Source organism: Cephus cinctus, unplaced genomic scaffold, assembly GCF_000341935.2.
Source record: "Cephus cinctus unplaced genomic scaffold, Ccin1 Ccin1_scaffold0857, whole genome shotgun sequence".
Classification (NCBI taxonomy): domain Eukaryota; kingdom Metazoa; phylum Arthropoda; class Insecta; order Hymenoptera; family Cephidae; genus Cephus; species Cephus cinctus.
This window is the reverse complement of record NW_014333443.1, coordinates 676,810-689,148: the sequence shown is the minus strand read 5'-3', so window position 1 is coordinate 689,148 and position 12,339 is coordinate 676,810. Positions and strand designations below refer to the sequence as shown.

Below are 12,339 nucleotides of genomic sequence, written 5' to 3'. Positions count from 1 at the left end.
TAATAATTAATTAACAGTTCGAACATCCAAGTTTACTGGAAGCTATTTTAGTAAAAAATCTTTGACTTCGATCAATTATTAATTTTTTTCTTTATTTTTTCAATTATTAAAAAAAAACGCAAATTTTTATTTGTACGCAATCAAAATAATTCTTGCGTATTTGGTATTAAATTTAGATGAAAAATTCGGTTTTATTTTCCCAGAACCTCTGTTCAGATAAGGACAAAGAAAATTTTTATGTTTGCACAGAATTGTTATCGGGCATAGCACTGCGCGAGCATGAAAAACAAAAATGGTAATAACAAAGGGCTTTGTCGGATTGGCTCAGGCGCGGAAGCCGAGATTGACAATTTTGAAAAATGAATAAAACACCAATTTCTCATAACAAAACAACAACAATGCATACCAACTTTGAAAGATTGTATAATTCTATTCCTGAGGCATTATCCAGAGAGATAACAAAAATTTGAAGGAGACTATTGTTACCTAACACAGGCTAAGGCTTGTAGTAAATTATACGTATGCTTAACTCGCTTAAACGTGGAAGTCAAAAGACAGATAAGTTTGTTAATTTTGAATAATTAATAAAGCAAAAATATTTATTACCATTGGAGCGACAACAATGCGTACACACCTTGAAAATATTTTTAGATTAATCGTCCTATTCAATATTCCTAAGGCGTTATCCACAGAGTGACAAAAAAATTTTAATCTTATAGAACAATTGTTACCCGGTACAGAGCACTGCGCGAGCAAGAAAAACAGGGCTCGTAATAACGAATAGCTTTGCTTGACTCGCTGGGGTAGAGAAGCCAGGAGGCAGAGTGCGAACAACTTCCCATGAGTTCACTGCTCGGAGGAACAGCAGCGGTGGTCTGCGTGTGAAGTTAATTGTTTCTGCCAACTTCTTACAGTGTTTTGCTTCTCCTCTGTTTTCTCTTCTCTTTTCTTCTTTACTCTCTCATTGTTTCTCTCCATACGATTCTTTCATTGTATCATATATTTCCTATCGTTACTTGCACTGCCGGTTACCAGATACACTGTCGTTAAACACTACATTTAATTTTATTATTTTCTTTGTCTTCCCCCTTCAGCCACTTTATCATCCCATTAATTATCCATTACACTTAACATTATCTTGACAATGTGCTTGTTGGCTACTATTATACAAAAAATTAAATATAGCATCTCTTCTGTGTTTCGGCATAAATGCTGATGGACAGTCAAAAATTATACTTTGAGGACAATTATTATTGAAGTTGATATGTCAAAACTTTTTATTACTGTTATTGATAGTAAATGAGGTAATAGAAACGTGACGATTTTATTCTAATGAAACCTCCAGCTTTTTCGATCTTTCAAAATTATGGAAAAAAAAGACGAGTATTACACGAGCACCGGTAATACCGCTTTCGCAATAGCGACATCCTGGCCACTTTTGCCTTGCAGGTCTCTGACGTGTATATGTATATATTCAGGTTACTGACTGTAAAAGTGAAGTTTATTATTTAGCTTCTCTATTTCCGGCATGGCGCTTCGTCGTCCTGTTCTCGCAATAATAGCCAACGTCTACCTCGCGATTCACTTTTGCCAGCACTAGTTATTAAGGACAGTCTATACAGTCAGTTTAATGACACGCGTGTGCGTGAGCAATGGCGGCTTCACCTACTATAGAGACGGCATGCCCATTAATTGTTTTGGACATTGAAGATGATACGAGGAATCACAGGTTAAGAATGTTGAATTTTTTTCAAACGTATTTATAATAAATAGCCTTGTAAGAAAAAGGTAATGGGTACTTAAGTCTTACGCGTAGATTCAGATAGGAGGGCTCAATTGCGAAATTTGGTATGGTGAACGTGACTCTTCCGTGGGACTTTATCCTTGAACGAAATGCCGGAATCATCAAATGATTTTAGATCATTCGTCAATCTATCAGTAAGTCAACCAATCTTAAATTTTCGCACGGCACCATTACGATCCGACCACGAGACTTCTTTTGCTTAAGTAACATCCTGGATCCATGGCGGATATTAGCTGGCCCCAATGTTGATCCTGTGATTACTATACGATGGCCAATAGTTGTTGAGAAATCCTATTTGAATAATATCCTTTTCCTATAATTACGTCGATCACGAAGAAGACGCCTATTGTTTTCTCGACTGTCACAATGTTGCATTCACTACTGAAGTGAATACTTACTCCTTTGCAGCCTCTGACACGCAATGAATATCAATGATCTCAAAAATTTTATCAATTACCAAACATTTTCAACGTCCAATAATTTCTATAATAATAAAATTACAGAAAAATAAGGAAATCCTCAAAATCGTACAGCAAATCTAAAAAGTAACATGAAATTATCTTCTTTTATATGATTAATCTTAAATAGTCGAACCAGTCTTTTGGTACCTTAAGAAATGATCCTGATGATCTTTTACGATGCCATTTCGTGCAAAAGTAGAGATGCACTGGTACTCCGTACTAAGAATGAGCCTAGCACGCACGATACTCATATGTGCAAGTTAACTAGTCCTACAGAACCGGTGCAATCAGGTCCATATACTCACAAGGCATCCTTATAACCAGCGCTCGGCTTGATCTTGTGTTAAAAAAAATGGAATGCCGTCTTAAACGTAATTGATACGAAGGAACTTTTCTTCTCGTTTGCGCTTTCCATATACGATAGGTACATTTTGCTAATCATAGACCCATGACCCACCACTACTCTTTATTCATCCATGTAGCAACGTTTGAAACTAATACGTCTTCGTACATGCTAGTGCACCTTTGATTCTGGGGACATTCAACCCTCTTTAATATGTACTCCTGAATATAGGCTTCCCGTCATGTTCTCTTTAACTCTATAAGATTGGTGGGGAGCCAGTGTCGCCATCTATACAAGTTTCCCATTGTCTTTACCTTTCGCCTGTAAGATCTTTTGTAGTTGGCGCTATTACCGATGTCTGGTTCTCTTTAAACTTTCTTTACCGACTAGGTATGTACTGTGTTTTTAAGATTTAAGGGCGTTATGGGATTTTGGGACTGCTGTGAAACTTTTAATGAAATTAGTGCATTATACATACTCTACGTCATGAGGTGTCTGGTTTTTTTGACTCTTAATTACATGAGAGAACCTCCGTCCATTAATAGACGATGTATAGATAATGATGTCAAATTTATCTAAAATGAAAAAATATGTATTGGATCAATATTTTTCTTGAAGATCAATTTTTTTTAGATCTTTGGGTTATACGCGGAGAGAATTTTTCATTAAAAATTATGGTAAGACTCACGATAATCACGAGACTTCATGGTATTTCATAACACATTGCCTATATATTTAAAAGCAACTCACGAAAATATACCAATAAAAAGTAAGTATAACACGTCAGCTTTTACTAAAGTGTACGGTAAAAATGTTGAAACTTGAAAATATTTAGTGTAAAACTATAGCTTTTACCTTGTTGAATTTAAAAAGTCATCTAAAACAGCCGAATTATCTTGTGCGCTACATTCAATTTTACCGTGAAGCGCACTACTTTTCATACCTTTAAAGTCAGACACAAAAAACACTGTGACTTTTTCTGTTTTTCTGAAGATTTCTAAGATTTCTACCGTAAAATTTAGTAATGAATCGTTTTCTATTTTTTTTTCCGTTGAAGTTGGCTTTATAAATTCTTGTTTAATTAATATTTATTTGCTTTAATTATTCACTCACATATGTGCAGAGAATTAGAAATAAGCATTCGAAAAGTATATTGAACAGTCTGAATATGGTTCTAGCGTAGAGATCGAATGGCTGAGCTAACTTCAGCTCCTAATTAACATTATAAGTTGTGAGGTGATTTTTTGACTCACGGTCACAAGGCGACCCCACCTATCGATTCAAATAACGTTCTCGGTTTCTGGTTCCTTTTGGGTCGCCACCCTGCTCAGAAGCTACGCTCTCGGATTGATTCGTACAATTACGCCAATGCTCCCGAAAGATTTCTTACTGTTTATTTGAGGTTGAGGTGCTCGAATCTGCCGTGAAGGAATAGTCTCGACGTACCGAGTTGCCAGGCAGAGGAGAGTACCCGACGGAGACGTGTTCACGGACCGTCAAAGCTCTGGTGAGATGCCGGCGCCTCGCTGGAGAGTGGCAAAGGGCTGTAGAGCGGCCGGAGATAAGGTTTTTGATACGGTTAAGGGAAGGGACCCCCTGCTGATCCGAGTTATGATTTTGGGGGTCGGGCTGCCGCCCAATACCCTGGGGAAACGAACGCGGAGGAATTCCAGTTGTTACGTACCGATTCACTAAGGAACGCTCTCGATTTAGTTTAAAGGGACGACTCAAGGGAAAGTATAAATGTCATCGGTTATGAGGATCTCGATCAATCAAATGATTAGTTCTCAAATTTAACTATTACCAACTGACTGCTTTAAAGCAGTCTCTCTTGAGAGACCGATCAAGGTGCCTCTAACTGGCTCGCTATATCCAGAAAATCCTATCGATTTTCTGCGCGTATTTCGGAGGTGCAGTGTTGTACTATAGTGCAGTGCCCACCTGAGTTTCCGCTGGATGCAGTTCTTGGACTTCCCGTATCAGCTGTACCAGTTCCGTTGAGTACTCCCAATTTAATAATTGGTGGAGGGGTTTCGATTTTATACCTCCGATTCGCGCTGCTACGCTCCCGATTACTTGTTCTGTGTATTCCGCGCTATTCACCTGACGTTTACTCCGACCCTTTCTACATATCAGAATTATTACTAAGATCCATCTGCATTTATAGAACTAAGCGGAATGCGAATGGAACTCCATACGTATTTTTGGATTCCAGCACATAAGATGCTGACCTCTTTGTCATCGCTGGACGTGAAGTTGTCATCTCATTTTACGTAACTGTCGATTTTTAAAAAATCTTTTATTAATGACCAGAACTATTGTTAAAAACGATCAGGAACTATAGAACTATGCTGGATACCAAAGGTTTAACGAACCTGCGCGGGGTTGGGGAGGAATAGAATCTTTGAAGCTTGTTGTTGGTTTTTCGGGATCAAGGGACAAGGGGCTACCTCAAAACGTGGTGCGAGAGGACCGCCGATTCTGAGAGAAGTCCTGCTCGATTTATCACGAACACGGACTGTCGAAGACTTTAGGAGCTTCCAGGACCTTCTAGAATGTTCGAGGAGATTCTCGATCGTGTACGATTCATGGAATCGGTGATGATATTCTTGGAATCAACCTTTGATTCATGGAATTGTGGAATCCTCGTGACGTCACTCCTTGAAATCAGGAGAGTTTACCTCGTCGATTTAGCACGGATGCGAACCTTCGAGGGCTCTCGAAGTGTCGGTAAATGTCGGTGCAGGAATCCTGGTCCAGAACCCACTAACTTATATTGCTTTTGATTCTATATTTTTATTTTTTTTTTAACATTGACTTCAACATTTAGCAACATCCTTATCACGGATAGTGTCATAACTCATAAGTATCGAGTATGATAAAAGGATATTGCTTCGTTATTTTTTAACTGATTTATTGAAAAGACTTCACAACAGTTATTGAACCAACATTCTTTTGTACACTAATGAATTATTAATGAATGTATACCGGATTCAGTATTACATATGAAACAAAGCATTAATAACTTTGACATTTGCACTCATTTGCCAAAGTGTCCAAACTTGCTGCAGTTATGACGTAATTGGTTTCTCTTAAACTTATATCCAAGTTAAGAAATTCTGCGAAATTATCGGCTAAAACATATAGTTTTCGATTTTCTGACCGGATAGCCAGATCATTAGGGAAACGAAGTTTCTCCGCATCCTCAGCCAGTATATCTGCAAAGAGCCGTGAATAAGATTCAAATTCAATTACTAAGCATTTTAATCGGGCGTCGTCTACGTCGGGTCACAGAGGATCTGAGCATTTTCAAATTTGAATAATTTAATTCACTACTCTTAAAATGTTCTTTAAATACCATAAATCCCAGATAAATCCCTTAATATTTTGGTTACATTAAATAAACCCATAGACCTCTAGTCTGACCTTGCTGACCCATGTAGAAAATACGGCATTCCTTTTTGTGACGTAGACGCCGCCGGGTTAATAAGACTTACGGAAAGTATCTGGTGTCAGCTTGACACTCGTATCCCAACAACCAATTCCATTTCTATTAACGTGCGTAAAGTAATCAATTCCAGTCTCGGTATCTATGACGCATGATGGACCCTGTGTCAATTCACCTTTAATACCAGCTACTTCAAAGTCATAATAATTATTGCTTGACGTAGCCGTTGTTTCATTTTTCAATATTATTGTCGAAACTTCAAATTCCGTGATGCCCGACATTGCATGGAAATACAACGTTTTATAGCCAAGAGGTTGTTGCTTTTCGCTCAAAGAGAGTCCAAAGATCCCATCGGTCCATTGGAAATTAATACCATTCACGTTGTAGTCACCTATACGTTAATTAATTATTAAGCAATTTATCATCATTGTATATGTAGCAAATAACAATATTAATTAAATACCCACCTTGGAGTGGATCAAAGTAAAAGTAATTATGACTGACTCGCCAGGAGTTATTCTCGGCCCAGCTGTAAACTACAAGTCCGTATCCACCCAGATCAGAAATATAAGCGTATGCATTGTCGCAGGAATCAGCTTCGACGTCGACTACCATGTCAGCGAAGAATGAATCGGCTTTCTGATCCGAATCTTTCAATGGATATCTTCGTATTATCTGTTGGATAAACCGTGATTTTACGTTGACAAGTGTAATTAAGTACATAAGAGTGATGCGTTTTATATCTGTCAATTTAAAAGTCATTACCTTATCGGTCGTCAAGTCGATTACTATAAGAGTAGGTGGCGCCACTACGTTATTATCTCCTACGATGTCATCGATCCCAGTATCAAGACCCCAAAGTCTATTACACTTGTCCACTCTAACACGAAAGATACTGACTATAGCGTTCGATGACGATGAATGGATGTCATTTGTGTCCCAGTCAGGATAGGGCGTCAGGGCAGGTGACATTTCTAATAATATATTAAACATTGAATATTAGCATCTATATAAATTTTTAAAATATTTTCTAATGTAATTCAACCTACCAATATTTTCAGTCTGACTCAAGTCAATGTAATTCAAATTAGCCGGCACTCCTTTCTTCCATCTTGGTACCGTAACGAATAACTTGTTTCTCCAAATATTTATACCAACCGGGGCATTGTTCTTCTGTATGTAATCGCCGGATGCTGTGTACTCCTGACGAATAGAGTCATTTGGGAAATTGAAGTCAATCTCTTTCCAGGAATAAACGGTTTCGAAGGAATGACAGTTGACAGTTGCTGTCAAACTCAGCAGTGTCAAAAATACGCTCGTTCCGACTGACACTACAAACAGAGCAGATACGGTATTTATATTTTTTGAATTCTCCTTATCAATTCCTGATTTAATTCTTTTCGGCTCGACATGCTTAAAACTTGGTACGCTCAACGTAACGTTACTTTACATTTCTTTCCAACTGTTAAATTCGCCCACGTGTACAGAAAGGAGAGTCTTAAGGACTTTTGAGACCCAGAATTAAACGTTGGCACTTATTGTCATGGTTGTAGATTCGAGAAATCTCTTAGGACGTAGAACAAGGACGTCTTTGTCATTTTGCATTTGCTAAATAAACAGGAGCCTAATTGAGTTTTCATGGAGCGAACGACTGTCGTGCACAAAATTAAACCTTCAAAGTCATTTTCATTGGTTCCGGTATTGACGACGTTGATTATACTTTTATATACTATACTTTGACTATTTTTATGGCTGTTTGTATATAATTTTTATATATGTCATCCGCACTGTACTCGATACTGTACTTAGTGTATTTTAGATTAATTAAGATTTTTTTGAAAAAAAATATTCTAATGATTTCCTGTGATCCAGTTGATCATTGAATCATATTGATTTGGCCTCGTTTAAGGTTTGAAGGACCGTTATTTCTATTTCTTTTTTTTTATGTACTTGGACCGCAGCCTTAAGGTTATCGATGTTTAATCATGTGGCAGAATAAGCCCAGGGGCTCGTAGCGGATCTCTTGCGCAGTATCTGCACCTATACTCGTTTGTATTGACTGTGGGAACAGAGTGGAGATCATTGTCCTTTCATACGGTCCTTCGTTCCGATATGGTAGGTTTAACTATATATATGTTGCAATGCGATATAATATCCAAGAGAACTATATCTATATAGAGCGAAATAAACAGACGTGTAAAACAGAGTATAAATTAGATTAAAAATGCAATTAGGGAATTTGGAAAAATAAAATTTCTGCATGTTATCCGAGTTTGAAATATTAGTGCGAAATACTGTGCAGAGTATTGTATTAATTATGAATAGTTATTGCTAAAAAAAATGTTCTTGGGAGATTATTATTTGATATAATAATTAAATTATTTTTAAGTAAAACTTCGAGCTATTGATTTTACGGTATCTATTATGGTTGCTGTCAAAATGATTTTTTAAAATTTTTATACACCTTAAACAGCTTTTACCTCGTGGAACTCATTATTAACACTAAACGTACCATCGACTGGTCCATTGGCCCTTTCAAAGCCAAAAATACGTTTATAAAAAATTGTCGGTATGTTTAGTATTAATATTACTGAATACTAGTTTCAGTAATTTCGCATGACTTTAACTCACGTTCCTGTGATGTATAAAAGTCACGTGTAAAGTGACAGGAGAAATCGACTGTCACCCAACGTAGTTTCATCTTTTGGTTAAGTTCCAGAAAACTTTCGAAAAATCATAGACCAAGTTTAACATGTGGAAATTAAGTTCACGCATTCGTAGTACCTTCTCCCACTGTCACCTTGTACAATCACGTGAATTTTGATTCCCCACAGTATATATTGCATCAATATTGTAAAAATATTACTTTCCAAGATTACTACTATTGCGAATATGCCGCAGAAACCTAGTGACAACATTGCTATTTCTAAAAAAAAAAAAATTCGAAATATGTTTAACATTTCGAATATTTTCCAGGCAAATGTTTTAGCGAGATTACGGCAATATTAAGGAGTTATATTTATACGGGTACGTTTTGAAATTCTCTACCATTATCACATATATCTTTGCGTCCTTTTCTATTAGCATGCAATTGAGTGAGACATGAACATGTCTATAGTATTAGTGTACCGTGGATTTCAGAACGTATCCTCATTTTTTGCTCTTCCTTTTTTGCTCTTCCTGGTTACACTCTGTGTCACCAGGCCTCCGATTTACCTGCTTTTGACTACCGCAGTCTATTCTAGAACCAATTAGACGTAATTTCTATAATATGACTGTATTATAATTGTGAATTAAGTATAGCTAAAAATTGCATTGCAATATATCTAATAAATACTACCAACATTTTATGCAATATTACAATATAATTTACCGACTATGTGTAAGAAATATTATGTACAATATATAGCAATAGAAGATGTAGGAAATAATTCAAAAACATTACAATAATGTAATGTAAGATTTCAAGCATTGTGCCATGTTACAGTAAGTTTATGCGCTGTATGGGAATAAAGAGTAAACCGTAAAACCGGTTACACCTAACACGTATTTTCAATCATCGAAGCAACGTCTTTGTAAGATCATTCAAAAACTTTCGACAGTAAAGAAATGATGATTGGGTAATTCCTAAAGTCATCTTAAAAAATTTGTCTTAAATATATATCCGATGTAAAAATATTATTTATGATAAATATTGTACTTGTATGCAAAATAACATGTTAGAGAATACTTACTGGTTCGTGCTGGGGAACCGGCCTTCTGGTGAACGGTGCGACTCGGAATGACGCTATAGTTCTCCAAGCTACATTTATACCCGGTTAACTCTAACTCCTGTTACCGAGAGTGTGTTAGTAATACTTTTTCCTAACAGCGTGCACAAAATTCGATTTTGCTCACGGATTTGCGTGCGCAAAATGCCTCATTCCTGCACTGTCAAACGCGTGTGTAAAATCGAATTTTACGCAGCTTGTTAGGAAAATAACATTACGATACACGTGCGCATAGGTGTCTCCTACACTCGTTTGTTGTCACCCTCGCTACGCTCGGGCGACAAACCCGACTCTTGCTGGAATCATCTACTTTGCGCACTTGTATTGTAATGTACTATTTTGAAAATATACTATATGTAGATACTTTTATTTGACATTGTTCCCTGGTCCTGAAATCTTGTAATTATCAGAAAATTTGTTTTTTTGGTTTATGTTTAGTTTTTCTTTTAGTTTAATATTTAATTCCTTCAGGCAAGTAATAATGGTAGATGATTGTATTGTTGGTATTATTTGTAAATCGGTTAATTTATATTAATAATTTATTTTTAATAAATTGTCGTATAAAGTCGATCTATTAAAAATGACAACCTATATATCTGTAAAACTCTAAATTCGTAAAATGTATTATTGCGGTTAACCAGTTAACACAGAAGTTAACATCAGTATGCGTTCATTTTGATTATGAAGATAATAATGTTCCAAATAGTATTTCTCAATGAAACTGAATATATAGGGATTATTGATGTCACTGATTACAAATTTGAGGTGAAAAATACGATATTTAAAATAGTATAATAAAATAAAATAGTAAAATAGTAATTTCTCTTGTTGTCATAAACGTTTTTATAATCTTTTCAACTGTTATCAATTGGAAAACATCTTTTTCTTTTTGAAAATAATAACATTGTAGAGATTCTTATAAATTTTTAGTATTCATAAAATACATTTTCTGTGCTTTTCTGAAGATCTAATTGTTAAGTACGTATAATAAAATGTACGTAGTGGAAAGAAAATTCTGTAAATAAAATTATCATTACAAAACCCCCACCCACACAGCATTTTATATCCATAGGATGTCCACGATACCCAAAGTGAATATCCACTGGATATCCCCAAGATATCCAAAGTTCCCATTTTTGGATATTTAAGGATTTCTTTGTTGGCATAGAAAAATTATTGAGCCTCGTACTACGAAGTGTGCGTCTCGTGAATAGACAATTAATATACCAAGTTTCATCAAGAAATCTCGTATTGAACATAGGAAGTTTCATAATCAAAGTGAACACATACTGATGTCCACTTTGGCGTTTAGGGGTTAATGTTTTTTTTTATTTGTATGATTTGCAAACGAAAGTATGCTTTACTACGAGGTTTATCAATGTTACCATAAGATACTTAGTACTTTTACAATTAAATAAAATATGAAATTTCATATGTTTATATTGCTAAAAATTACTTTTAAATCCCTTTAAGAATAAATTTACCCTTTGATTAACACTAATTACTTTTTTAGTGACTTCTAATTTTGTTATTATCAGATATGCTAATTTAGTTGAATTCCGTACACCCGTGCCTCCATTTATACGCAGTATTCGTTCCACGTGGATCCGTTTTACGCAAATGACAATTGCGTGGAGATGGTCAGTACAAAAGAAAACAAAATATCGGAAAGAGAAACTGATACACGTTTTACAAATCGTTGAATAATGATAACCAGCTTGTAGGAATCAAACAGTTTACTTGTTACGTACTTTTAAAAATTCCAAAAAAATATATTTTTTGGTTGCATAAATTCAGATCGCGCAAATTGACATCGCATTTTAAAAAAACCGCGTGAAAAGAGCCTCGCGTAAAAAAAGTAACGCGTAAATGTAGGGACGGGTGTACTGAGTTATTGTTCAATGTATTCATTTCCGTTTGGATCGACAATAGACATAATGGCATATTACACAACGCTGACAGTTTTGTTCTAAACTTGAAAAGAGTCAGGTCAAATTGTCAGTGGGAAACAATGCTGTGAGTTTTGTCAGCAACAATTTAATAATAAAAATATTTCATTCTTTGTTTTGTCTCTCTAATTTCCAATGGTTATCATGGTCATGAATTTTCTTAGTTAATTTCACTCTCCGTAACCGATAATTATCAATGAACGATTATCGAAGAGTTCTGGGAAGTATAATTGTATCCCGTTGTTACATCGCAGCATGCTATTAGTGATATTTACTATACAATTTATTGTCATCATGTAGGTATGACTAATATGAAATTATAAAAATTTCTATATGAACATTGAAAGTATAAATCAAACGAAGAGTAAGCATCGAAGTCCTCAGATTGTGTATCGTATAAAAATTAGTCTGCTGCCACTAACAGATAGGATAGTACCATCGGAGACATTAAAAGTCATTGACCATGAAGACTGACAAAATTCACTGACAAGTGAATCATAAAAATGTCAGGGCATGTTAATCAGCAGACAGCTAATTGTAAATAAAGATACAGAATTGATTTTT

The 12,339-nt window shown here is 35.6% G+C and overlaps 1 protein-coding gene across 2 annotated transcripts; it reads right to left on the bottom strand.

The window, feature by feature from the left end:
- Positions 1-5,505: 5,505 nt before the first annotated feature.
- LOC107270983 (protein yellow) lies at positions 5,506-9,940 on the bottom strand. 2 transcript variants are annotated; one of them, XM_015746504.2, is made up of 6 exons: positions 9,791-9,940; positions 7,106-7,387; positions 6,822-7,030; positions 6,524-6,731; positions 6,106-6,447; positions 5,506-5,826 (listed from the first exon to the last, which is right to left on the bottom strand). In XM_015746504.2, coding segments are annotated over exons 1-6 (1,242 nt in total). In that variant the 5' UTR covers positions 9,792-9,940; the 3' UTR covers positions 5,506-5,626. The 2 variants fall into 2 exon arrangements, with proteins under 2 accessions (XP_015601990.1, XP_015601989.1); XM_015746503.1 differs by lacking the exon at positions 9,791-9,940 and adding an exon at positions 9,186-9,225.
- Positions 9,941-12,339: the final 2,399 nt, after the last annotated feature.

Excerpts from the sequence above, each read along its gene's own strand:
- LOC107270983 (XM_015746503.1), bottom strand. The coding sequence starts at position 9,210 with ATGAGGATACGTTCTGAAATCCACG. Across the intron at positions 7,031-7,105 it reads GAGTCAGACTGAAAATATTG|AAATGTCACCTGCCCTGACG; the intron begins GTAGGTTGAATT and ends ATATATTATTAG. Across the intron at positions 6,732-6,821 it reads TCGACTTGACGACCGATAAG|ATAATACGAAGATATCCATT; the intron begins GTAATGACTTTT and ends TTTATCCAACAG.